This window comes from Solea senegalensis, linkage group LG12 (assembly GCF_019176455.1).
Source record: "Solea senegalensis isolate Sse05_10M linkage group LG12, IFAPA_SoseM_1, whole genome shotgun sequence".
NCBI classification, from domain to species: domain Eukaryota; kingdom Metazoa; phylum Chordata; class Actinopteri; order Pleuronectiformes; family Soleidae; genus Solea; species Solea senegalensis.
In genome coordinates this window covers 9,372,633-9,400,594 of record NC_058032.1, presented here as the reverse complement: position 1 = coordinate 9,400,594, position 27,962 = coordinate 9,372,633, and the positions used below count along the sequence as shown (strand labels likewise).

Here is a 27,962-nt window from a genome sequence, read left to right as displayed (position 1 = left end):
TTGTTTTTACATTGAGGCAAGACCAACGCCACTGTGTTCTCATCAAAAGCATTGTCATTTACAACCGTTGGGATAATCTGAGGGCGCACCAAGACTGTCATGTGCCAACAATTGCAGGCATGTTGGGATATGCAAAGAAAACAAGTTTTGGTTGGAGAGGGGATCAAAGAACAAAGAGATGGGAGTGCTCAATTAAATTGAAAAAATGACAAACTGTGGAACTGCGGTCTATTAGATCTATCTGTAAAGCTTCTGCACAATGATAAAACAGCGGTTTGACCAACGGCTGTAGAGATTCAGTTGCCTTATGAGGTACAGAGAGACATCAAGTCAATAAACAATGTTGAATCCCCATCTAACTATCTGCTAATGAACATAGAAATCTAAATATCTTGTTCACATCCTTGACTTTTCTTTGCTTTTCTGTCACAGGACACTTTCTGAAACCAGGAAAGATCAGAAACATGATGTTATTCCAGCCAAATCTGATCAAGACGGCTAGTTATGAATAATGCATTTTCCTTTTAGACTAGTTTTGGTGATGTTTAGATTAGAGTCCTGGAAATACAGTACTGAAAAAGCAGCCTCAAGAACACTGTTCCACCCCACGACGGTAGGTAGCGATAGTGATTAAAATCGTGCTCACTTGTAAACGCAGAGGAAGCGCTAGTTGCTAACAGTTACAGACAAACCTATGGTGAGATTCCTTACTTCTATCTTTTTAAATGGTAGCAGCTCTGAGTTTGTTCCCCTTACGAAGAAAGTGTTGTATATTTATATTGTTCGGTACACCATAATAGTGAATAACAGTAAAAATGTGCTATAAACTCGCTTCGGGCGGTGGTATGCTAACTGACGTTAGCTAGCATCTCGTTTGTTTACTATCGCCGATTGAAATGAACCACCTTAATAATACAAATATTAAAACATTATTATAGTCACAGTCGTCATTGTGTCTTCACTTCTCTCTATCGAAATGTTTTTCGTAACACTTTGTTAGCTTGAGTGAAAATGTTCTGTGAGATGCTGCTTTAATGCTGTGTTGAACATTATATGTGTATAGCATTAGTTTAGTTTACATGACGGTTGGCTCTTATTTAAAAGGGTTGAGTTGTCAGTAAAGTAAACCGTATGAGTGCTTCTCAAAGTGTGGGAGTTGAAGGATATACAGATATATAACAAATTATTCGATGTATTTATTTGCTCTAAACACGTCCTCAGAAAATGTCTACTTTAATAGATATTAGATTAGATTATACTTTAGCATCAGATTATTCTGAAATTTGTCTTGCGTCCCAAGATGTCCAACTATAAACATAAACCACACGTTTAACATTTATAACAACTAACCAGTAAACCAATAATCCAACACTTGACATCAAACCTAACACATAACATAATGTACATGACATGAAACATAATCCAATGCATGAAACACTCTCAAATGTTTACCTTATGGCAACGGCTCATATTCAGTGAATAAAACATGTGAGGGCTCTGTAATGATGTTTTGTGCCAGATATAGAATGTGGCATCTTTTTTTTTGCTATTATATTTTAATCATGCATGTGGTGTTGATAAATAGCATGGGGTTTCTCAGTCAGGGCTAACATCAGTTTTGGATGAGCACAAATGTTCACTAAGGCTGCAAGCAGCTCTGAGTGGGCCCTCGCATCCCTCATGCATGTCAGGGAGTGGAGTAGAGCTGCGACTAACGATTATTTTCATAATTGGTTGATCATTTTCTCAATTAATCGAGTACTTGTTTGGTCCATAAAATATCAAAAAATGTTGACCGTTGTTTTCCAAACCTGGAAATCATGTCTTGTCTTACTTGTTTTCACGATTTCTGTATTATATTATAGACGTTATATGGAGCAAAAAACATTCAAACTGATGAACCAACTATCAAAATAGTTACAATTAACTTTGTAATCAATTAATAATCAAGTTATATTTTTGTATTCTTTCAGAAATAATGGATCAGAAAATTCCTTATGACGACTACCAGCTTCCAGTTGTATTCCTGCCGTCTTATGAGAACCCACCAGCATGGATACCTGCACAGGAAGTAGGCCACTTATACTAGCCTTTAACCTGTATTTCAAACTTCATTGGAGGGGGGTGTTTCTTCTTTTTCTCTTTCTGGCGTGGCGCACACACACATTATTACAGAGGTCCTGTGACACCACTTTCTGCAGGATGTTAACTCTGATCACATTTAATTTGGTGTTTTTCTACATTTGTAGCGTGTTCATCACCCGGACTACAACAATGAGCTGACCCAGTTCTTACCTCGCACCATTGTATTAAAGAAACCACCAGGAGCACAGCTGGGCTTTAACATCCGAGGGGGCAAAGCGTCCCAGTTAGGAATCTTTATATCCAAGGTGTGTATGTATGTCAGTGTCTAGCCATTTTTTGTATGGCTTTTACTGGATTTTGTGGATGTTGATCTGCTGGTTCGTTATTTTCTTTTTTTAAACATGACGTCATTCTGCGTTTCTGTATGCTTTTGTCATGGATTGGCAGGTGGTCCCGGACTCAGATGCCCACAGAGCAGGACTACAAGAAGGAGACCAGGTTCTTTCTGTCAATGAGGTTGACTTCCAAGACATAGAGCACTCAAAGGTAAGTCCCAAAAGCTGTACTTTGAAGCTGTGAGTACAGTACACGGTACAAGTAAGAATTCTCTTCATGTGGGTCAGGTCTCTGTGCAGGCCATATCATACTGAAGATAGTTCTTAATGACATTGACTGTATGTCTGGGGTCATTGTCCTGCTGCAGAATACATTTGGTGGCAATTGCACACCCCCTGATATGTATCTGCTTGTATTTCTCAGCATATTTTAGTGGAAACTAAAATTGTTAAAATTATCATGGACAAAATATAACTGATTATGTGTTTATTTTCTCAGCGTGTCTTTGTCAACATTTTGCCCCAATAGTTTATTATGTATTATTGTTTATTTTAATTGCCTTTTACATTAAGCTAATGTTTCTTGCGCCTGTAGGCCGTTGAGATCTTGAAGACTGCGCGGGAAATACTGATGAGGGTTCGCTTCTTTCCTTACAGTAAGTCCAACTCTGAATAGTCTTTCTTGCCTTGTGTACAAATACTTACCTTACATTTGCGTGTAAAAGCATACGCCAGTTGTTGTTGAGAGATACTTTTCAACTAACGATAATGTGGAACTTAAAACAACTAAAAACAACTATTATATTCAGTTTTTTCTAACTTCTTAAATGTGAATATGTTGTAGTTTCTTTTGCTCCATATAACAAAGAAATCAAGAAAGAACATTCATGATTTGAAAGACACTGATCAAATTTGTTTTTTACATTTTATGGACCAAACGATTAATCGATTATGAAAACAATTGTTAGTTGCAGCCCTAATTAGAATACTATAATAAAAGGCTATCTATAATCTGCTGCTATCACATTTTTAAGGATGGATAAAGTTCAATACTATCTTATCTCAAAAGCATTGCTAGATTACTCAAAATGCATTTATCTCTTTAGGAGTGAGAAAACCTGAACAGTTAGAAGCCTGTCAGCGCACACACAGATGCCAGCACCATGTTTCAATAGCAACATGCCAATGTAGCCATGGTGATAGTCCGACCTATTGCACTCTTTTCAACTATAACCGGGTTTGATAGTCACTCAACTGTATCATGCTGGTAGGTGTTTATATAAAGACATGACATTCATTGTTGCCGTGTTCTTCCGTGTGCTCTTTCTTTGAAAGACTACCAAAGGCAGAAGGAGAGGACTGTACACTAGGTGGCAGCAAAAAGCGAGGAAAGAGGTGGACTTGACTGTGTCTCAGTGGCCTCGTCATCACCCTCCTCCCACAGACTCTGGCCCCCATTCTGTCCCAGCTTCAGAATAACTGACGTACAGTACACTTCTCCATTTAAGGGCAACAGTCAACTAATTTCTTTCTCTCACGGAGAGAACGCAAACAGGATCCATTTGAGTCATAATTAACTGATACTTAAAGGAATAGCCTTTAGATACTGTAATTAAATGTATCAACATGGCCTTTACTTTTCCCTTAAAGCCTAAATAGATGTTTTTAACCACAGTAACACCAGCAGTAGCTCTGATGACTCCAAGATACAGTATATTTCTGTAATTAACTGTACCTAAGAAATTGGCAACTGAGTGTGAATTCAAACGAGTTCACAACACACAGTAGATTTGTCTTTTAACTAAAAGTGAATACACTGAACACTCTTGTTTTTAATTTAACAATTATTTATAATTGTGTAGGAAATATTAAATTGTGTAAATATTCTATATTTTCAGTGGCTGCCAATGTGGACCCAGCGTTATTTTCTTTTAATACAGACAAGTATTCATTTTGTTCATGTTTTATACAATTTTACCCTCTGCTCCTGGGCACAAATATGATGAGTCAGTTATTACTCAGAAATGTCGAGTCAGCATTTCCAACTGTTGCTTTTTTTGCTGTTCGCCATCCTCTCCTATATTTTTCAGCCGATTTCAACAATTCATACATGGAAATTTCAGTGCGTGCAGCACATTTTCAGCTATTTCAAGTATTGACATGAACACGTTATGCCTCGTGTCTTGGCATATAATTGCTGAAGCCTTATGACGGTGCGTTTGTGTGTGATGCAGATCCAGAGAACTGCAGGTTTTCACTTGGGACTCAAAGCTTTGCCGGGCAGCTTAATTGTTTTAGATTATGTATGTGCTAAAAGTAAAATAAGGTTTGGCCATCAAGAAAATGTGCAAAGTATAGGTGGAGGAGTTACAAAAGCGCTGTTCACTAACAAATTGTATCCACCTGATGACCCAGAGCTCATTATGAAACTTTTTTTTTAATCATTAACATTGATAAGTTAAACAAATAAAGTATTTGAACTCTTAACCACCGCGTGTCTCTGTGTGCTTCGAAATCCTGAAAGAATTGCAAATAAACTGGTTTGCTCGGGTACAAGTAGCCAGACTCGTTCCACTTATTAATTTGGTTTCTCTTGAAACTGACTTTGACAGGAGCGTAGTGAATGACCGTGATTACCGAAGCATATTTAACATTGTGAAGTTTAGTATTTTGTTAGAAGTCAAGACCATGTCACATTGCTCAAATGTCTTAAAGAAGAAAACAAGCCAACAGTCTCAGCCAGCACAGCTTCATTTCCAACATGCCTTCATCTGAGGTTACAGTAAAAATCTGAAAAATAAATAAATAAAATAACAAGATTTCCCTGTATGGTCCTTCCAATCTGGCAGGTAAAATGGTATTTGGCGAAAAACGAAAAGACAAACTTACTATATGCACATTTGACATGTTCCTACGAGATTCTCATCAGAGCAACAGGTGGTCATTGAACGTCAATGCAAGTCTACAGTATAATTTATGTAAGAATTACAGTGGATACACTTTGATTGCACGTCATCATAAACCTTCAAACAGTCTTCATGTGTTACAAAGTGGAAGAGTGTAACTGCTCACTCATCATGACGAAGCACAATGAATGTTTTTAGAAATAAAATTACCATTTAAAAATAAAATAGAAAAATAATCAGGAGCAAACCTTAAAGTGTCTTTGGTCTTAGATTAAGCTTTAAGAAAAAAAAGGTCAGTGCCCAGAAGTGTCTGCCACAGTGTTACATGCAATTATCATGAAACTTGTTTTAAAACTTATTAACGTATTATTAACGTGATTAAACAAAATAAAAGTATCCATTTTAGGTGTGGTCAAATCATTTAGAGCTGAAGTCTAATAAATAAGGTTAAGATTAAATAGTTTAACGTGTGATTATGGTGAGAATTACCATACAAGTCAGTTTCATTCTACTTTCACCACAAAACACCACCTCATCGTAATCGACGACGACAATTACTTCCCTAATGTGTACACACGTCACATGGCTGAAAAAAAATTAAATAAACGAGGCGTGACAGAGAAGCCATAGTAAATGAAGAGCTGAAACTACACCAATATCCAAACCCCCAACACCTGTAACACCTGTTGCAAAAATAAAAAAAATGACACCATGGGGAACACTGGACATATTTAGCTTAGTTCAGCATAAACTGAGGTGAATGGCAACTTGATCTGTCCTCATTTCCTTCTGTTAGGACGGCTGTAAACATGTCATACTCTTACGCTCATGGCTCACTCTTGGGGGGTGGAAAGGGTGATATCACAGGAGCAGGAGGTCTCGAGTCTCATTGTGTTTGCGAGGATATGAATATTCCTCTCCTTCTTGGCCCACTTTCCCTGTCGGCTGTGATTCAACTACTGTCCTCGCTGTCCGCAACGTCCAACTTGGAACTCTCGTCCACGTTCTCCAGCGAGTCCGCCCTCTGTAAGGACAGCTCGGCGGGGTCCATCATGGGCAGGGTGTTCTGCTCCGGGTACAGCCAGGGCTTCAGGTCGGGAGAGTTGTGCTGTTTCCACTCTGGGTAGTTCTGTCCCGCCTTGTGTACACACTTCATCACCTGGAAGGGTGGAGGGGCCAAGACAGGACAAGATTATCGCACCACACCTTCAGTCTCTTCGGTGAACAAAGCTCAAGATAAAGCCAGTTATGCGACATAGCGCTAGTATTTACAGTGTCTCCCAAGTCATATTCAGATTCTGTGATAATATGGTCAACGCATACAGTTCATTGTGGACTTGAACCAAGAACCTTGTTATCAAAACTATGGACTCTTGCCCGTGATTTGGATCATAAATATGTACAAAGTTTAAAACGTCATAATTATCCCTGGGTCATAATTTGAATAATTGAATAAAAGAGTAAATTAGCATTAAAAATTACAGTACTATTATGAGTACAACACTTTATACAAATCATTGTTTCTGTATAAATCAGGTCAATGTAATTTAGGAGAGAGACATTCACACACACACACACACTCACTCACTCACACTCACACTCACTCACATGCACTCGCTGACCCACTTTGGTCAAAATGTTTCAAACACTTAATCTGCCAAAGTGTGCGAAACCTGGTGAACGAGTTTGGTCGGCAGAGAGCGTGAGCAACGGCGAAGGAGCCAAGATACACCTTTGTCAGCAGCCTGACTGGGATCGGCCCTCAAACTGGGGTTTCCATGGTTTCCATTGTCCCTTTTAAGACACATGAAACCCTCAAACCCCCCCCTTCCCGCCCCCCTTGTGCGCACACACACCTATCGAACCCTTGCAGACACTCACACACACGATTTAAGACAAAGCTAGTGCACCACTTGAATTTTTAATAATATCAATTTCTGATATGAAGTAAAAAAATAAAAGACAAGACAATGCTTGTGCGATGTCACGTACCCGAGGAGCCAGAACTTGAGATGCTTTGTTTACTAGCCACTTTGGCAAGGAACCTAGAGGAAAAGAGTTGAGGTCACATTAGGAAAAATAAAAAATACACGGCAAGATTTCACAATTTGAATTTGAACAGTCATTATTGTTGTGTGTGTCTTCTTTACCTTTGGGGTCGGCTTGTGACAGGTATATAAATAAACAGCTATTTGGCCCTGTGGATTTGATGTAATAGCCAGTGAGGATGGAAATGGCCCTGACAAGGTCCCGGGTAGGAGGGTATTTCTGCAATCGAAACAGAAATACATGAATCAATGCACACTAAACACTGGGTGTGAGAGTGTCACCAGCATGGAGCATTTAAAGACAATGGTTGCTGTGTGTGTCTGTGTGTGGTGGTGGTGGTTTACCGGGTGCTTGACTGAGAAGTTGACAATGATGTACTCGTCGTCCGTCACCTGCCACGAACGCAGCGTCACCACATCCCTGTTCTTGATCGTCTTTGGGCAAAGCCCTATGAATAAAAGAAGACACGCAAATCTGGTTAAACTGTGTTTCTTACACTTCCTTAATTCGTTCTCTTCTTTTTTTTCCCCCACCGTCACATTCTTATGTGACAACAAGAGCCTTGTTGTGGCAATAAATACACCACTGGAAATGCACGCTGCTCACTTTCCCGTCCTTCACTGCAAAACAGGGTACAGGCGTTTCATTATTAAATTGGGAATGGGAGTTAAAATCACTCTCTGAGAGAAGGTCAAAGGGCAGATCTGTCATTTAAAAGCATATGAAGCCAGAGTGTGTTTTGTCCCATGTTCAGTTACCAGTGATTATGACTTTTTACTTTTAGTCTGATTATTTAAGAATAAAATAATAGTTTGTAAGTACATTAGCGACATTTCTGTTTTCTGTCTGAACTCCTTCATTTGACTCGTACACATAAAAGTAAAAATGTTCAAAAATCATGTTAGTATGTGACACATGTTTGTAGTAAACACACTAAAGTGAAAAACAAGAATCCTAGGTTTCCATGTGGCAGTCCAAAAATAAATCCCTATGACTGTATAAACAACAGTTGTAAGTCACTTCACTGAGTGGTTGTCCTTTTTAATCGTAATGCGTGACAGTGCAGTATATTGTCCCGTCCCTAATCGTGACAAAACAAATCGCTTATTGTGTGCAGCGCGGCGGGAATGTTGCCAGGCAACACTAGACTGACACACTGCTTCACAGAGAAACACAGAGAGTTCTATGGAGCTGACAGGTGAGAACTCAGTTTCAAAGTGTCATACTGCATGTTTTAACGTCATCTTTTTACAAACATGATGATGAGTTACTTGCCTTAAAAAGGTGCAGTGTGTAAGAATTCTACACCTCACCTCCTTCCTTTTCCAAGCACGGCAGGGAACTACGGTGGCCTTAGCATGCCAGAAAGGATGTCAATCTTCCTAGTTTGCATAGTACGCTTTTCAATTCAAAACAGGAAATGGATGCACTTGCTTCCATAAAGCAAGGCCCTTACCTAAAATCACTTCATGCTGCTTTTCCATTAGTGATAGTACCTTTTTAGTACCTGCTCTGGAGAGGTTCCTAATGAGCTGAGCCGATGCTAAATGTGATGTCAACAGACTGCCGGCCACTGATTGGTCAGAGTGTCGTCATTAGAAGAGTCATGAGCGCAGCGTCCGACACGGGAATCAAACCGAAGTTAAAAATACTGAAAATGTGCGTTAATCTCCAACATATAGCAAGGATTCCGGTGTATTTAGCGACAGCGCTGCTGAAAGCCGGGTAGATCGTGATCTGAATCCCATGCAGTAAGTACTGAATGAGCAATTGTTTTGAATTAACTGATTCTAATGATTCAGTACACTGAAAACAACTTCTTTATTAGTCACTCGTTTGTGTCGCGTATACAACAACGTCACGGCAGTTTCATGCAACCTTGAACCTATGACTCCACCCACATTCAGGTGGAATGGAAAAACAATACCAACCGGAGTAGAGTTGAGCCATGCTGGAACTGTGTGGTGGAAAAGCGCAGATAGAAAAGGCTTATTGTAAGGCTACGAAAACTTAATATATATTCAATTTATGCCTATAAACCTTGATAAATGTCACACCCTGGACCTTTGAAATCATACTATACTTCCAAACGACATATTTTAAACTACAAATATGGACTTTCCCACTTTTTTTTAATGTTTCTTGGCCACTTTCTTTAGTTCGACAGGTGCAAATGAAATACATGTTCCTCCTGCCTCGAGGTTAGTTTCCACTCACACTATCAGACACGCACACACACACACACAACACGCACACACACACACACACACACACACAGGAATGTGACAAGACAGACGCAGAAAGATAAGAAAATATCACCGTTCCTCACATGAATAGTAGCCCACATCAGCATTAGCAGAGAGACGGGCGATGTCAAAGCTGTCCCCCATGGTGGGGTCCCACTTCTTACGGTACTGGCCGTCGTGAAGGACGTCGTACATGGCAGCGGCTGACACGTCTCTGATGACCATTTTACACTGTAACACACACACACACACACACACAGAATGAAAATAGGGGACATTCAAAGACAGGAAAAGACAAGAGTGTTAAACGTGAACTTACCTTGATCTTGTGGACCTTGGGAACGTTGTTTCCTTTACTTGCAGGAGTGCGTTCCACCCACACTTGCATGTCATTATTATCATACTTATTCAGCCAGTTGTCTGTTGCCAAGCACTGACTCTTGAAGTCAAGAAAAACCTTCTCATCGGGTAAAATACTCGGACGTGACATCTTTAAATAAAAAAATAAATATATATGTAATATAATACTTCTTCCTTTTTTTAAACAACCTACTGAGTCCGGCGTGTGTGACTCAATAGACTCACTGAGCAGATTCAAGCCCTTTTCTAGCTCCGTAAGTGTGTGAGTGATCGTAGATCAGGTCGAGCAGGATTTTTGCGTTGGATTCCTGAGCCATGCCTTCATGACGTCACGTCATTTCCGTAGCACCGGACAGGTAGAGAGGGGACGTGAGTGGGCAGGTGTGCCCCGCCTTCTTATTAGCGACCACTAGAGGACACAGAGCGAGTATCACTCACAGGACAAGTGGCCAGTTTCACTAATAACACTGTGGAAGTGGGCAGGTGTGAACTTCTCAGTATCATCACGACTAAAACACGTTAAACAGAATAGTGAGAGTCCGCGGCGCGTCGTGGGTGGGTCCTTAAATAAAGTCCGCAACAAGTGTAATTGGTTCCCACACACACCCACACCAATTTAGCTGCCCTAAATTTACAGTATTGGTAATTATCAAAATATTTTTTTCATGTTTCTGTAATGGTTAATACACCAGTATGTAGAAGCTCTTCAACCAAACTGATATTTTTAATGCTAAAATATAACTATTGTTGTTATCCATGCATTTTCACTGTACTGTTTTACAAAATAAAAATACAGGGAAAAAACTGTAAAGCACACTATTATTTCTTGATTAAGATGTCAAATTATAGTTTACTTACTTACTATAGTTTATTTGCATTCCAGAACAGAAAAAAGTTTTAATGGTTGCTTAATTTCTCACTTCTCAGAGAAGAAGCCCAGTGAGCTGGCTCAAATATGGGTATAAAACTGTGAATTCTGTTTATTTGCCATATAAATAAAAATAACATTTTTAGTTTTAAGTTATGAAACAAAGGAGCAGGTTTTGTGTTTTTGTAATGCAACGTCATTATCACTTGGCCACACCTTTCTGTTGTAAGACTTTGTGTGCGATGTAATACCAGATGAGTGATGTCCTTTTTAGAATGTGACACACACACACACAGTAGGTATCTCAACAATTCAGGAATTGTACAATGTTAATTAGTAATTATTGTGTCAACAGATACCACATTTTCAGCAGTGGTTTATGAAGAAAGGAATCTCATGCAGATGTTAATATTGTGGTGAAATATCTTTATTTTATTCCATGTGATAAGCCTACACTTGTGTTTCATTAACTCTCCTTTTTATACATCAGATAGTAATAGTACATTATTCACACGAACGTCGCTAAACACGGGTAGACAGCATATTTCAAATGGACAAATGGACACAATTCAGAATAGCACAAAGCTGAGTATTTAGTCAGTGACAAGTAATAGAACAGCTGCTCATGTTAAGTTGTTGTAATGTACTCAAACACATAAAATCTTTAAAATCCATTTTTAAAACGCTGACATTTCAAAACAAGCTACAGCAAATGACCAGTGTCTTTTGTTGTGCTATGGCTAGTTAGTTTGTTTGTGTTACACTGTGTGAGTGTGTGAGGATGGGAAACCAAACTAGTGACTACACATGCTGCTAGAAGTCATTTCTTACAGAGTGACAGGGGAAAAAATAACATCACCAGGCCAGTTGGGGTCCCAGCATACACGCAAACAATAAATAAAATAAGCTTTTCATCATGCGCGTCAGCGTCTGTACTTTTGGTCAAGCGTATGGTGTAATCTCTATGTCCAAGTTACAAAATAAATAAAACACATAAAACTAACAGTCCTACACAGGCAATAGCAATACAGCAAAAGGATACTGCAACTAACTTTCTCGGCACTTTTTTTTTTTTTTTTCAGCAAGTGTGTTAGTAAGCGTCAGCTGTATCTGAGGACAAACTGTATCCACCAGCTCTACAAAACGTGTGAAGCCATGAACCAGTCAGCAGGCTTCGTCTATATTTTACAATATTGTGGCTTGATTCAGTGCACAATGTTTGATGAACAAACAAGCAAGGCATCTGTGTTGTTATCCATATAAATCCTGCATGGTGAGCATGCAGCATGTTCTTGCAATTGTGTAATCGAAACACAACCTATCGATGAGATGGTGGGTACGTCATCTCATCCAAATTCCCTATCAGCACAGAAAAGACTAAACACTGGCTCTTTTTATTCCTAAACCTTAGGGGCACCTAATGACGGAAAGGCGTGTTAGTATGCGTGCAGCTATTGTAATGTGGGGAAATAACAGTTGCTGTAGTTTTAATGCGGATACAGTTGCAAGTTAGCAGCCATTTTTAGTGAACCTGGGTTGGCTTCCCTTTTAAATCAAAGTTGATATTACACATAATGTTCCCAGCAACATTTTAAATGATGTAAATTTGGTCTACTAACATGCTGTTGTATTAGTCAGTTTAGGAGTGTTAGTTGTGTAGGATATAAAAAGGGATTAATTTGAGCCTAATATGGTATCATGTTAGCGATGACATAATTTCACTGGTAAAATCCTGTATCTTCTTCCTCAAAAAAAATCAAAAAAAAATATCTGAGACATACAAGAGAATCTCAGACAAGAAAGAATTAATAAAACAAATAATAAAAAAAAGTTAAATAAAACGGGCTGATAATTCAACCTTGCAAAGTCTTTTAAATAATCCCAAGCAGTTTTACTTTACAACAATTACGAGTAACAGCACGAAGATTCAGAACTGTGCAATAACTCATTAGCGGTTAGCTATGTGGGTCGGCAGTTCTATATAATGCCATGCAACTGGATGAAAACCTCAACATATCTGTTCACTTGATCCTTGTTTTAAATGTTTACTTTTGAACCATTTTTTTCCCCCCCAGAAAATCTGCTTCAATACAGTAATGCACATCCACACGGATACTCTGAAAAGTCACTGAGTTGAAAAGGGAAAAAAGACAGGTCCTCCATCCCAATGGCAGTGAGCCAAGGGTGGGGCGAGTGGCCACTGAGAGACAAGCTGTTGGTGGGGAGGAGGCAGGCTGGGCGGGGGTGAGGTGTACTAGCACGAGCAGCTGCTCTCGGTGACAGTCATTTCTGGCTGTTTCTCCAGTTTGATGTCGATCACTGAGAGAAATTGGTTAAGCAACATTGCAGATGAATTTGCAAATTTCACTTCAGCATTTCCTGCAGAGCGGCAGCATTTCCTGCAGCCTCATAAATATTCACACTTTTTTGGCAGGTTGCAAAATTCTGTCCAATTTATTTTTTTAAAAAAAAGGATACTGTCCTCTTTGCTTTTCTCTGGTGTGCTATCCATCCCCGGCAATGCAGCTGCGACACGACGGAACAGCTAGAAAACAAAATGAGACGTTAATACACACTTTTGATGGGATAGAGAATAAAATACATTCACAAAGTGGGAAGGTGATATGGATAACATATTCGAAACAATGTAAATTTGATCATTGACAATTGATAAATGATATATCATCATCTGCTTCCGTGTCTGAATAATTCAAACTTACAGCTATACAGAGACACTAATACTAAGACAGTCAGTGTGTGTGAAGTGCAAAGAAAATGTACTGATGGCTTTTTTTTTTGTTCAATAATCATCACATCATCCAGACCCACAGTCAGAGGAAGTTGTTACTCTTGAATATGGTTTATTAAATAAACAGCCAGGACACGGGAAGCAAATCAAGCAGTGATACAAAATGTGACTGTAATTGCTGGTTGATATAAGAGCAGGAAAGGGAAGATTGCAGTGAGCAAATTCATTACATTACATTCCACAATACAAAAGCATTGCACAAGTTTTAGTCAATCAGGAACTTAGTACTTAGTCAAAAATCAACAAAGTAGCAGTAAACTTGTGCAGAACCGATAAGCCTGTGGAGGGAAGACAGTATGTACCGAGGATGCCAAGACATGTCAAGATGAGCAAAGAGAGAGCGAGGGAGGAAAAGGGAAGTCGTTAAGTGAACACATTGAGGGCAGAATGAGCTCAACTACCCTGAGAGAGCAGAATCTCTACCTGTTTGACATTGTAGCCAGTCTTTGCGCTGGTTTCAATGAACATGACATTCAGTTCCTTAGCTCTCTGCTCGCCCTCCTCCGTGGTGATCTGTCTGCTCAGGTAAAAGCAGAAGGGTGGGGAGATGGACGAACAGATAGATATGGAAAGAAACATCGCAAAGAGGGAAGGCCAAAGGGAGAGGGAAACGACAGAGAGAGCGAGAGAGAGAGAAACAGAGGGAGCTCAGCATAGAATCGTGTTTTGGGTGAAAAAGAGAGATTAGTTAAGTTATAACAGACAGACAGAGAGGAAAGGAAGCTGCTGTTCTGTGTAAAGATGAGGAAGCACAAAATCTACTCCTGGAGTCACTCATTCGTTCTGCAGCCACACTTGGATCCATATAATGAATACATGGAGGAGAAGTTGCAGGTACACCTCCCTGACCTACAGGACACTACGACCTGCGCAGGAGATGTCAGAATAGCTAGAGTATTACACCTGCTGTTGCTAGACACCAACCTGTTTGACGTTATAGCCAGCCTTGGCACTGGTCTCTATGTACATCACATTGAGCTCACGAGCTTTCCTCTCTGCCGCCTCAACAGAAACTTGCCTGCCATGGTCCCCGGGAGGGAGGGGGGAGGGGTGGTGATCAGTGTGGTGTTGGGGGAAAACACACACAAAAAAAAAATTCAAAATGACATGGAGAAAACAGACCAGGAAAGAGTGCAACAAAGCAAAGCAATGAAAAAAAACCTGAACAGAAATAACATTAAAATCATTAAAAATAAAAATACATTAATAAAAATGCTTTAACACTAATAAAAGGGTTGAAGTATGCAAAATACAGAGGGATGATTCAAGTCAAAACTGAATGAAATGCACTGAAGGGAAGATAATTGGGATTCCAGGCTTTGGCAGTTTATAGACTATAATACTTGATGCTACTCATTTTTCTAAGCTCGACTGATAATAATAATAATAATACATGTCTCTATTTCAATCTTTGTAAAGATAGTAAGAAAATCATCATTCATACATCTCACACAACCTTGTACCTTTTATCCGCCAAGTCTGTTTTGTTCCCAACAAGCATGATAATGACATCACTTCCTCTCTCTGTTCTAACATCATCAATCCACTTTGAGGTTTGCTGGAATGAATTAAGATCTGTGGATGAAAACACACACAGTTACACTACACGTTGGCTGTGAAAAGCCTCCAAAGAACACAATTTGTGCACAAGCAGTTTTTTTTATGTTAGAAAAGATTATCATTATACTGTATGTTAGTGAGCAAATGTATTAAGAAAAGCTTGAAACGGGGGCGGGGGGGAAATACTTGCAGATGTGTTGATTAATAATAGCACAAATACATAAAGTATCATCTACTTTCATTCCAACTGCTTAAGACCCCAACGACAAGAGTACAGCCCTGACTCACTGGTGATGTCATAAACAACCACAGCAATGGTAGAATCACGGATGTAGCTGGGAATTAGGCTACGGAAACGCTCCTGTCCAGCAGTGTCCCAGAGCTGGAGCCGGACCTGAGGATTGGAACGGAGGAGGAGGAGGTAAAGGAGAGGAAAGGTGGAACAAGACATTGGAGAAGGGGACAGAGATGAAAGATTTGCAAGCCATGCAGCAGGCATCGAGGCACTGGAATGCAGCAAGGTTAGAGATGACCAATGTTATGCAACCAAGACATGTAAAAGAAGGCCATGCTGAATCATTGAGGCTTTTTAAGAGCACCACTCAGAGATGAGACAGAAGTTTTATTATTAATTCTGCCATCAGCCTCATATGTGACAGCATTTAGGAAGCACACCCCCCCTGGGAAACCTTTGTTGAATTGCTTTAGCACCACCATAGCTCCTGCTCACACTCAGGAATGTTTATGTCCAGTGGGATTTGACAAGCGAGTAAATGCTTGGTTATGCCCTTGCACATATTAAGTGAAGGGCAAGGAGGTGAGGCGAGGCTATGATACCTACTGGCTATATCATAAACCACCACAGCAGCTGCTGAGTCGCGGATGTAACTGGGGATGAGGCTGCGGAAGCGTTCCTGTCCGGCTGTATCCCAAAGCTGCAGCCGAATCTGTTACCAGTGGCAAAATGAATGTGGAAAATGGGAGGTGGGCACACAGGGGATTTCATGACCCAGCCAGTGTATGGAAGGAAAACAAAAATTCAAAATGAAAATGAAAGCAATGGGAACTAAAAACATGATCACAAATAAATAAATCTAGAACGATGTATAAAAATCTGTATGAAATTATGATAGGGAACTATGATGCCACCATATAAAAAGCAAATGCATGCTATTGATTTTCTGGCAATTTTAAAACTACAACAATGGAAGAATAGATATTAAAAAAATGCTGCTTACCGTGCGGTCTTCTAGGTACATGGTTTTTGACAAAAAGTCAATGCCAATTGTTGCCTGCAACAAAGTCCTTTCATTAAAACACTGTAATGGAACTATTGAAATACATAACAATACATACAGTATACAATAACAAAATATATATTTACCTATAACAAAGATTTTACACAAAAAGGTATTTTTTATCAGATTGTAAACATTATCTTTGGCCTTATTATCATGGAAAAGTCACAATTAAACAGGGTTTAATACAAGGGCTGGATATAATATATAAATGTAGATGAATCATGAATTCTTAAAACCAAAGACTTATCTTTGTATATATGCAACATGTTACGTGATAAAGTGGTTAATTGTGAGTGGTTCAGTGTTAAATGTTCATTTTGTGGAAATAAACTTATTGCGACATCACATAGGAAGCTGAATGTTATAAGTTACTTGGTTAGATTCTAAATTCCTCGTTACACTACAATCATCGAATATAAATGAATATCACTAAACGAAAAAGAAATGTGAATAAATTTATTCTGGACTTCTAAACTGTTCAACATGTGTTTGAAAAGCACAAAAGGACAAATGTAACACATACTGTCTAGAAGACAGCAAATCACTATCATTGTGCAGAAACTGTAGCAGATCAAATTTAATTGTAAAAACATTACCTTTAAAACGCAGCCAAAAACACATTTATTCAGACAAAGGTTGTCTTTTTTGCGACATTTGTTGTAACCAAACTGTGAGGCAATTTCTCTCTATATTCTTAACTATGTATTTATGCACTTCTCCTGTATTCTGTTTCACCTCGCTGTTTTTATTAGCTTTATTAACTTTGCACTTTGTAATGCTGGGCACTTTGAGGTGCATTGTATGTATGAAGAGTGCTGTATAAATACAAATCTTATTGTTAGTATGTCACATTGTGATGAGTGTACGTCATTACCTGATAAGTATTGTCGAAACTGTCATACATAAACCTTGTGATGAGTGAGGTCTTTCCAACTGCACAAACACAACAACAGCAACTTTAGATTTGATTCTGATAATCAAAACACCAACATTGTAACTCCATTCATATGATTAAATCCCATGTTACACCAATTCAACATTTTTGTATAATGGGCAGGAAAAAGGGTTACTATGACTCAGTGGCATGACGTGGTGACTACATTGCTGTTTTCACTGTTGTAATGTGTCCTGTTGAACCCACACGCTGAGCTGGCAGTATGGGTGGAGCCTCAGATATTCTGAGAGAGAAAATGGTTAACTTTTCTGTTTTTCGTTGAGATTAAAGATTAATCTCTGTCACGGTAGACAATCGCCCCTACTGAAATCACGATTAAACATATCTTCGTTCTCAGGTCACGTAAACGGAGGTCGTTGTGGGAAAAGGCCGAATGGTCTAAACCCAGTGGCCGACGTGGCTCTGCAAGGTGCAGCCTAGGAAGCTAACAGCTACTGGGTTCATGCTAACAGCCCTACACCGGCGTAGATAATGATCGAGTCCCTTTAACTTGTATAGTGGGTTGTCTGCAACAACCACCTGTCAACCAAATTTTATTTACACATGAGAGATAAATATGAGTGATATAAACGCAACCGCTAACGTCTGTGTGTCAATCTTACCACAGCTAACTGCTAGCTAAAATAGTTAACAGTTATAAGCTAATGACCAAACCAATGACTCAGTCCTTGAATTTATTCTGCCAACGAACCGATCTGAACATAAATTACTAATATTACTGATTTCAAACGTTAAAATGAATCACTGTGAACATTTGTCGTATGAATAACAAAATGTCTGACTAGATTAAGATTCACTGTTAGCTAGCTCATCAATGACATCATCTCGAGTAAAAAAAAAGAAAATGATATATTTTCTGTTATTTTTCATGTCACCCTCTATTAAACGCGACATATGAACTGAAATATTGTCTCGCTTTGCAGCGTCGCTGGCCGCCAATATACCGCCTGTGACTAACTTAGCCCTGGTCGCCAAACAAGCTAGCTGTCGGAGCTAGTTAGCCAATCTTAGCCACTCTGACATTTCACTCATCCCACCAAAATTATCACCTACGATATATATTCTCTAACTTACCACTCTGTTCGCCCAGAAAGACGAGCTTGAATTTTCGTAGAGGGTTGCCAAACTCCCCACCGCCAGTCGTGGTTGACATTTTGTCACAAAAATACACGGCTACTTAAGCTAACTTGGCTAACGTGATGTGTCTGGAACTGGAGGGGAGCGAGTGTATCTTTATCCTCCAGCAGCAGCTCAGGACAGCGCTATTGTTTCTTTCCACCGTCACGAGTGAAACAGCGCAACCAAGAGGTAAACCACTAGTACGTGCTGCTTTAATTGTTTTTTTGAAAAGTGCACATACAGTAATACTAAAACGCGAATAGGAGGTATGCTATTATTCAAAAAGGCTACAGTAAAATAACCTGGAAATGACCACAAATGTAGTTGAGACCACGTAGAACAAGAATCAGGTGGAGTTAATGGAAAACAATTGGATATGTTTTTAATTAGTCTTTGAATATTGCCTTTAGTGTAGTACCAAATCACTAAAGAAATTTGAGTGTGTTATTATTCAAAAATGCTACTGTAAAATAATTAGAAAATGTCGCTGAGACCGTGTAGAACAAGAATCAGGTGGAGTTCATAGAAAACAAATTTGTTGTATTATTAGTATTATTATATGTTGTAATTTCTTTTGAAAATTACAGTTATATCAAAAAGACAATGTATTCCTACGTTGGCATGTTATTACTCAAAAATGCAACTGTATAATAACTACAAAAAGAAAACAATTGGATTATTGTTGTTATTAACCCACAAAAACAATATCCAATTTGACGACCAAACTTTTGTTTTTATTTTTTCATTTCAACACCATTGTTATTAAGCAGAACAAACACCACTGAATTATACTTCTAATAATATCATAGTTACTGAAAGAGAGGGGAAAAACTAAATAAATATACAAATCATGTGAATCTACATGTAACAGGACAGGGTTTGCACAGCAGCTATTTTGACAGGTCACAGGTGTAAATCATCCAATCAGTGATGGATGATGGATAGTCCCATTTAGCTTAATCAGTGTCAGGGGTGCATGCTAGGTCACTGTTACACTGACTAATCAATAATGTTATCAGTATCAGGTGTGCTTTTTCTACCTCATTTATTAAGGGATATGCGTAAGTAACATTGTTTACAGTTGAAGTTATAACTGGGAACATAACGATAATGCAATATAGCTCAAAAACCTCGCCCCTTATCCAAGTGTGGTTTCTTTCTCTAAAGAAGCAATGCTTCTTTTTTAATAATGCCAAAGTAAAACAAAAGAGACATATGGTGAAACAATGTGTTATTCCCTTTCCATTTTCTACAGAGTGACACAGTATGGATTTTCATTTCACATTCAGTGAAACATATTTCATTTGGCTCTGCTCACACAGTAATAAAGATTAAGAACAATAAATCTCAGTATTCATGACACATTGAGGAAAAAAAAGTCTAATATCTTTTTTTTCTGCGGCAACCAAAATGCATTGCACATGTTTATTTCCATGCTATGTTGGCTTTGAGGGAAATTATACACAAAATTCTCTATCTGTGGAAGAGCTCTCCTAATGTGGTGCTGACGGCCTTTTTCTGTCAGATGAGCGATCCTCCTTTTCTGGTCATCTCATCCCTCCGTGAACTCCGTCTGGACGTCGGCCCTGTTGACACGAGTTAACATGACACCAAGGTAACTCATCTCGTTGTGAAATCTGTATGTGTATTTTTATGAGATAAAGTGGATTATCTACCTAATGTGTGTGTAATGATTGACATGCTGCTTTCAGTAAATGGAGATTTGAAACGAACGTTCAAAAAACAACTAATCTAATAGTCAGTTGCTTGCATTGTCGATATGTGTCGTTAAACCCTCACAGTGATAAAATCATGTATTTTTTCTTATGCTGCAGCCCATGAAATAGTGAACGCAGTCAAATTGGCACGTGACCTCACCTGAACTAAAATTCTTTAATCCAATTTGCTGTTGTTCATAAAGCACAAAAGCACACAGGACAAAACATCAGTGACCTGAACCCAAAAACATCACAGCCACAGGTTTCAAAGAGACTGCTATACTTACACTTCTGCTCATTAGGCAGTTAAGATGTGCAGTAAATGGATAAAGGAGAAGGACATGACGTTACACATTAGTCAATCAGATCATTTACGGTTGAAGTTAAGTGTTATTAGGAGCATTTACATTTAAATAATGCACTCACCTGCCGGTTTTGGGGACATCAGTGTCAGAGGAAGCTCCACAGTGACATCACTGAAATATAAGTTAACTTTCATGATTAGAAAATAAATAAAGTGCTAATTTGTGTATTTATCACATAACGAGTAACACATGATCATAAACAAAGCAAATTAAATTTTTACCTTGCTGTTAGGCCTCCCAACAGACTTTTGTGTGAAAGAGAAACAAAAAATACAAACCTTAATTTACAAAATTTAACACAAAATGTAATATTATTATGATTGAATATTTAAACATACCCTCCACCAGACACTATTAGATTGACCTTGACTTTATAGGAGATAAGGATTCCCTGCATCTCCTTATCTCCTTGACTCCTGCGAGGAGACAGAAATAGTTTACGTCGAGAGATTGCGGATTTGGTTTAAGACGCAGTAAGTGGATGACAAAGAGTTAAGATTTAGCACCACCACGACCGCCCGGTAAGAGGATGAAAACTTACAGAGTTGTGGAAGCGAGGTGAGTGTCTTCATCCTTTAGCCGTCCGTCCACTGCAATACCCCGCTTCTCATTGTTGTTGGACAGCAAGGGTTTAAGTTGGAAGGACTTCTCAAATGTTGAGTTGGCATTGATTGTCTCCCTGTAAGGGATTGAACACAATGAATAAATAAATACACATTTTCCTTTCAAATGAAATGTAACTGGGACATGTTTTATTCCTCAGTAATGCAATCGATACAGTTACATGTGAGAATTATTTTACCAATTTAAAACCACAGTAACTGAGCCAAATTCGGCGAAAAAAACAAAGAAAGACTCACCCAAATTCCTCGGTGCACACTGCTTTGGTGTAAGTGTCGGATGAGTAGAGGGCCACATTTGTTAGCTGCTCGACTAAAAACAAAACAACAGCTCTGTGTCAGTTAAACGTGTGACTCTTGAACATATACAGTAGACTCTGTATCTATATGTCCACAAACAATTGAACACTCAAATATAAATTAGCCATTACTTTGATTTCTTTCTTACCGAAGATTTTGATTTTCTTTACAACCTTAGCGGTTTCATTGTTGATTTTTACATTGACAGTGATTGGGTCACCATGGTAGTAAACCTAAAAGCAATAAAGATTTTGATTAGCTTTAGTTTTGCAATCGCGATGTAATCTACGTATTGCCAAAACGACAGTTTTTTGATCCTTAAACGCACCTCTTTTTGGAGGGAGGCCTCCAAGTGAACCGGTTTGTCAGTCATCATGAACTGTTTGGTTATCTCAGCCTTGGGCCCGGGCTTGTCGTTAGGTGGTGCAAACTGTATTTTACGAATCATCAGACGACATGTGTCCCTATAAGGCCATAAAAAAAAATACAAGTAGATATTGTTAGGAATAGATCTTTTCACACACGACTGGGGCTGATACTATTGATTGACTGTGGACATTCATACTTCTTTTCAATGACTTCATCTGCACTGTCAGCAGCGTTGGCGATGTATGCTTTAACCTCAAAGTCCACTCCACAGGCCTACAATTAAATAAGATCTGTTTAAATCATCTGTATAACATGTGACACAATGTATATGAGTAAATGCAAAAAAAAAAGGAAAGAAAGAAAGAAAGAAAGAAACTGCTGCGGTACCTTGCCAGAATCATTTGGTCCAGGCTGCAGGGCAACTGAGCACGGGAGATTTGGTGGCATCTTAAATAAGTAGAGAAAATGTACACTGATTAATAAAATGTAATATATTCACTTAAGAGTAAAGGTGAGGCAATGTTCTGTGATTGATCCACGTAACGTTGTATTATGATATTTTGAATAAGAGTGAATGAACGCTTCCTCACTTGGAATGAAAAGGCACATCCTTGCTCTCCAACTTTCTTCATGAGGGATTCCTGCATTGGTGATTTTGTTGCATTTCCACCTGTAGGTGGATACACCTGAACACGTTGTATCCAGATGTCTCTCCTGAAGGACAGCCCAATGACGTCCAGGTCTTCACTTCCATAGCGGAAGGCGCATGCAAGGTAGACAAATACTGCAACGCAAAAAATGGTCCAGCTTTAGTCTGTTTTGAGCAGATTAACATCTTGTGATTTTCATCACTGATCTCACAAATTAAATAAAAGTACCTTTTCTGCCATTAAGACCAGATGGGTCCACTTTTACTACCCCATCTGCACACACAAGAGAAGAATCAGCATTATAAGTGTGAGTTCACGTTGATTATATGCACACATGTTAGAATGTAAAGCAGGCACAGAGCCACACACCAACTATTTCCACTGAATCCACATTGTCTACAAAGTCCCTCTTTCCCAAGTACAGAGCAATCTGAGAGAAAATGGAGAAAACAGAAAAAGAGTCACTTCTCTGCCAAGGTTACAAGAGTTTAGAGGCTATTTCTGGGAGTTGGAAGAGCCACATACAAATTGCACTCCTCCCTAAGCCTAAAGGATGCCCTGTAATGATTATATTACAGAGGCCACTTACATGTCCGTTGCCGCTGGTCTTCTTAAATACCCTGAGAAGATTAAAAAATGGAAAACACAGAGAATTAGACTATAATTTCACACTTTTTTTGACACATCTTTCTCCTATTTAACCTATTTGGTAGAACAAAGTGCCGCCCCCTTTTATTTATTTTATTAATTGTTGGAATACACTTTTTGTTTACTATCTAAAGTGGTTTTATGACATTTTTGCATTCCTCTACAACCCACCACATATGTCTTCTTGTTCCTACTTTCTTCCACATAAACAACTATAAAATTCATTTTTTAATACTATTAAAGAGAGAAGAATATTCTTAATATATAGTGGATTTTTAAGACACCTCCCACCCACATACTCACTGAGGATGGATTAGTTTTTAGGATTAAAAAGCACCTGAACAGCAAGACAGAACTGCAATTTGGTTTGTCTGTATTTGTCTGTACATTATAGTCAAATTAATTATATATAATGAAAAGTTAAGCTCTTGTTTTTAAATTTAATGCCGAATGGATTATTGAATAAATTAATAAAATAAATATATTATCAGAATAGTGTTTATCTTACATAAGTTCAATCACCAAAATACTTGTTGTAAACAAACAAGTAATCCTTGGTGTTTGCCTCTTTCACGTATGCCATGTAATCCTATTATAAAACACTTCTTTTGTCCTGTTAACCTCTCTACAAAGACAAAATCCATGCAATCCGCCTTCGGCTGTGAGAGATTCACTGTGCTCGTTTCTTGAGAAGGAATTATGACTTGGATTCCTGCATGGACCCCAATCCTTCTATTTGACCTATTTGTCGACATGGAATTGTACAAACACAGGTTTTACCAGTTATTCTTATTAGGGTTAAGAGAGTTATTGTTCAAGTGTAAGGCTCTGTCACATTAAATAATTGTTTACGCTTAAAACCAGTTTGTTTGTTTTCTGAAAGAATGTTATTTTAAAACTGTATACATGTTTCCTGTTTTTTTTGTGTGTGGATGTGTTCCATTATAGAGGTTGAAAAATAATTATGGTCATTACAGCATTGCTAAAACAACAAATTAAATACTTTTTTGCACAGTACTATTAAACATACATACACCTATTTATTGTAGCAGAATACTCACTTCGACATGTTGATGAAAAAAGAATTGGTCCACTCTGCGAATGAATGAAGAGTTAAAGAGTTTCAGACATGTGATCGTGATAAATCTAAGACTATTATATGAACTGGTTATTTAGTTTTCTACATTTTCCATAAAGGTTGAAAAACAAGTTCCTCAACATAGTTTACCATTCAGGCTCAGGCATAAGCACTGCTGTTTATAGGCTTAGGATGTCCCTAATGTCTTAATAACATCCTGCTTTATAAAAGGCATCTCTCTGATTTTAAAAGACTCTCAAGCACGTTGTAGCTGTCACATCAGTTGAGTGGTTAGTGCACATTTACCCGCAATGGTAAATGTTCAGTAAATGCTGATGCTTCTTCTGTTCAATTAATGCAGTGCCATTATCCTGAGTTATTAACCTCTCCATCTATGTGTAATGTGCCATTGGTCAGCGAGAGAAACGGCTCACTTACCGGGCCCACAGTTCTGTTAATGAATCTTCTCCACTGGCCTCCTGTAATCTGTCTCTGTTGACAGCGTGGTGTAGTTTGTGTGCCAGTCGCTGCCTCCTCTTTGCTTTTATATGACCACCTCGCAAACCTTAGAGCCCCCCCCCACACACACACACACAGCTTATACAGCCCATCAAAGAGGGATATTTGTAAGAAAATGAGATTCATTTATCAGAATGCTTTGTTTTGTTTTGGTCCACAGGGTGTGTATAAAATAACGTACGTACATGGTTTCAGAAGTGCAATAAACAGATCAAGTTCTGGGCATTAATCTTAGTTAGGTTTTGGTTGAATTGCAGCAACTTGAAGAATATTGCACGCCTCATTTTATATATCCTGTCTTCCATGTTTCTCTTGCATTGAAAAAGCTTGTAATAAACATGAATAAAATCCACAGACAGATGCATATTGGCGACTCACTGTGCTTTAAAAATAAAAAAAAATACGGTAATAAAAGAATACATTCTCTGCAACTGTTAAAAAGGTTTTTAAATAAAGTATTCACAAGTTTTATGAATAGTCCACGTGTCAGAGTGCAAGGACTTCCTTTCTTATAGCTTAGCTAGAGAGTAGTAGTGGTATTAGTTGGATTTTGGTCGCCAGGACAGCAGATGGCTTCATGGCCAAGCCTTGTACAATCTGAGCTCATGGCAGGTTTACAGAAATCAAAGTGACCTGCTGACTTACTGCTGCACATTTATGCACCAAGGATTTGAGATTGGTAGCAAGTTGATTACAAAACCACCATGAGGGTCAGTTCTACTGTTATTGGCATCATTTATATCATATAATATTCTTAAATTAACTGCATTCTAATAGTGGTTTTCACATGAACTCAAAACTACATGCTAGAGAGCGACTGTGGCGTTTACACATGGGGATGTATCCGCATGCTATGACCCTCAGAGGATCCAGCCTCGACAGTATATTGGCAAAAAGCTAAAGAGGTAAATCTGTGCAGTGGATCAGAGGAGGATCTTCACGACACAACCTTAGCTGGGTGTAATTGATTGATTCATGAGGAAGCCGAATGGTGGATTTGATGGATTTTCACACCTTGGCAGTCAAAGATAATTAATTAGATTTGCGGTTGTTTGCGTTGGCTTCCAGTCAGCTGTCACATGGGGGCAACGACTGAGATCTGTTTAAAGCTGCTCAGACTGGACGGCACTGCCATACCTTACTCCGCCGGATCACCAGTCAGCACACACAATTATTCTGCATTAATGCTCCACATGAAATGTGTTGCCTTTTGCTTACATGTGCTGTATATATATATAATAATACTCTAATAATATCTGCAATCTCTAAGGCATTTTGTAAGAATGATGAGATGTGGACAGTGCATATATATGTATATACATATATATATGTATCTATATCTATATATATAGATATATATGTATATAAATATATATATATATATATATATACATATATATATCCCCAGTAGGACTCACACAGACATACAGTAGCCGTTTTGTTTGGGCACTCCAAGTCAAAACAACATAGTACAAATAATATAATAACAGTGGTGCTATGCAAGTTCCTGAAGAGAAACAGTTTTACATGAAGTTATTACTTCTGTTTTTCTGTATCCTGTCTTGTCTTGTGAATCGATGCATTTTCATGCGCTTCACTGAGCAAAAGAAGGAAAAGAGCATCTGTAGTTTATGGGAAACGGTCACACTTGGTCAGTTTGTTATTTATTCGCAGTCACTCAAGAGAAAAGACCGGTTTGAAGATTTGTGTTGTATGAATAGTGTGAAGTGTTTTCAATCCTATAAGGAGCTTATCAAATCACTGGGGACAATAGGTCATGAATCTGAGCTATGCATCTGTTATCATATAACTACATTTCTCTGTCTTCTAATCACTGTATTTTAATTTAATTTGCATCAAGACAGATGTTTCATATCCTCACCAACATCACTGCCTGTTATGGTGCAACTTTGTTTACACTGACTGCTTACATAGTAAATGTGTACACCGCTTAATACTATGCAGGCTAAAGCCATGTCAGAACTGTGCTAAAATACAGTCACACAATCCCCTTACAGTTAATCTGGCACTATTTTAAACGATGCACTATATATGGACAGTCAACACTGTGCTTCTTATAGACGCTGATAATTCATCCCAGTGTGTTAAAGAATTGCGACGTTACCACATCTTAGCGACACAGTCTTCAGTGTGTGGCTAAATTATGTCAGTGACACACTTTCTTTCTGTGTGACCTGCAACCAAGATGTGTTGTTTTTCATATGATATGATTATTATTATCAGTGTGGTCTGAATTATGGGCTGTTCTCTCTCATAGTTGTGTTCTGCAGCTCTCATGTAAACTTTAGTGGTTACCAACTACTTTGACATGCTTGAAAGTTTCACTGTTCACTTTTAAAACATCTCTTAAAACCCATTTTTCCTCTTTGGCTCTCTACCCAGTATGAGACATTGGCTTTATCTTTTTTTTTTTTTTTTTTGTTATTGTATGAGTTGTTTTTATACTTTCTACAGTGTTTTATTAGGTCTTATGTTTCTATATTTTATCTGTTTTATTTATATCTCTGGTGCACAACACTTTGTTTCAGCTATTGTTGTTTTTAAAGTGCTTTAAAAATTAAGTTGGATTGGATTGGATAGTTTAGAGACAGCTGTAAGGAACACAGACATTAGTATCCATTTCTTTTTCCTCACATGACTTACTACATTTGCAAATACAGCTATAAATAGCTGTGAAATATGTGATAAGTGTTCAGTTTGTAAAGTTCTCGTTGCTGTTTTTTTAAGTTTCACTAATCTGTCCTTACTGATATTAAATGGAATATTTAATATTTATTTAAATTCAAAATCTGATCTGTCAACAAGTAGGTACTGTAGTTCATTGAAATGGAGTATGACTGTTTCATACTACAAATAATAAAAATAAAAGCAGGATGTAGAAACCACCAGTGTCCTAATTACGTTTCCTGTTTATGTGTGACCATATAACCACACACGACGTACACATACTGCTGCATGTTCAAATGTATGATAAGTGAGTAAGTAAAACCTTTCCCATTCTTGTCACCCTAAAATCCCCATAAACAAACGTTAAATTCCACAGGGAGCTTTACTTTCACTTTTCAAACGCCACAATAAAGA

The 27,962-nt window shown here is 38.3% G+C and overlaps 4 protein-coding genes across 10 annotated transcripts; 1 reads left to right on the top strand and 3 right to left on the bottom strand.

The window, feature by feature from the left end:
* The first annotated feature begins 645 nt into the window (after positions 1-645).
* On the top strand, positions 646-6,009 carry pdzd11 (PDZ domain containing 11). The gene is made up of 6 exons (XM_044040788.1): positions 646-697; positions 1,974-2,071; positions 2,250-2,390; positions 2,533-2,631; positions 3,016-3,076; positions 3,756-6,009. The coding sequence occupies exons 2-6, from the start codon at positions 1,979-1,981 to the stop codon at positions 3,788-3,790; spliced, it is 429 nt and encodes a 142-aa protein (XP_043896723.1). The 5' UTR covers positions 646-697; positions 1,974-1,978; the 3' UTR covers positions 3,791-6,009.
* On the bottom strand, positions 5,154-10,279 carry stard14 (START domain containing 14). Its single transcript, XM_044040787.1, has 6 exons — positions 9,941-10,279; positions 9,705-9,852; positions 7,720-7,823; positions 7,477-7,594; positions 7,319-7,371; positions 5,154-6,485 (listed from the first exon to the last, which is right to left on the bottom strand). Exons 1-6 carry the CDS (start codon positions 10,109-10,111, stop codon positions 6,279-6,281), a joined length of 801 nt encoding a protein of 266 aa, XP_043896722.1. The 5' UTR covers positions 10,112-10,279; the 3' UTR covers positions 5,154-6,278.
* Positions 10,280-11,254: 975 nt separating this feature from the next.
* rab41 (RAB41, member RAS oncogene family) lies at positions 11,255-18,735 on the bottom strand. 5 transcript variants are annotated; one of them, XM_044040593.1, is made up of 8 exons: positions 18,549-18,732; positions 17,394-17,452; positions 16,457-16,510; positions 16,060-16,165; positions 15,122-15,233; positions 14,583-14,676; positions 13,328-13,394; positions 11,255-13,168 (listed from the first exon to the last, which is right to left on the bottom strand). In XM_044040593.1, the coding sequence occupies exons 1-8, from the start codon at positions 18,625-18,627 to the stop codon at positions 13,104-13,106; spliced, it is 636 nt and encodes a 211-aa protein (XP_043896528.1). In that variant the 5' UTR covers positions 18,628-18,732; the 3' UTR covers positions 11,255-13,103. The 5 variants fall into 5 exon arrangements, with proteins under 5 accessions (XP_043896528.1, XP_043896529.1, XP_043896527.1 ...); XM_044040594.1 differs by lacking the exon at positions 14,583-14,676 and adding an exon at positions 14,082-14,175; XM_044040592.1 differs by lacking the exons at positions 14,583-14,676; positions 16,060-16,165 and adding exons at positions 14,082-14,175; positions 15,507-15,612 and having other exon boundaries at positions 18,549-18,729.
* Positions 18,736-19,305: 570 nt separating this feature from the next.
* Positions 19,306-26,141, bottom strand: arr3b (arrestin 3b, retinal (X-arrestin)). 3 transcript variants are annotated; one of them, XM_044040644.1, is made up of 18 exons: positions 24,780-26,141; positions 24,325-24,358; positions 23,205-23,235; positions 22,985-23,045; positions 22,844-22,888; positions 22,556-22,749; positions 22,353-22,412; positions 22,162-22,238; positions 21,925-22,060; positions 21,745-21,829; positions 21,537-21,609; positions 21,218-21,355; positions 21,015-21,092; positions 20,898-20,921; positions 20,738-20,787; positions 20,599-20,602; positions 20,472-20,499; positions 19,306-20,179 (listed from the first exon to the last, which is right to left on the bottom strand). In XM_044040644.1, the coding sequence occupies exons 2-17, from the start codon at positions 24,330-24,332 to the stop codon at positions 20,487-20,489; spliced, it is 1,077 nt and encodes a 358-aa protein (XP_043896579.1). In that variant the 5' UTR covers positions 24,333-24,358; positions 24,780-26,141; the 3' UTR covers positions 19,306-20,179; positions 20,472-20,486. The 3 variants fall into 3 exon arrangements, with proteins under 3 accessions (XP_043896579.1, XP_043896578.1, XP_043896577.1); XM_044040643.1 differs by lacking the exon at positions 20,472-20,499 and having other exon boundaries at positions 24,780-26,140; XM_044040642.1 differs by lacking the exons at positions 20,472-20,499; positions 20,599-20,602 and having other exon boundaries at positions 24,780-26,140.
* Between the last annotated feature and the right edge of the window lie 1,821 nt (positions 26,142-27,962).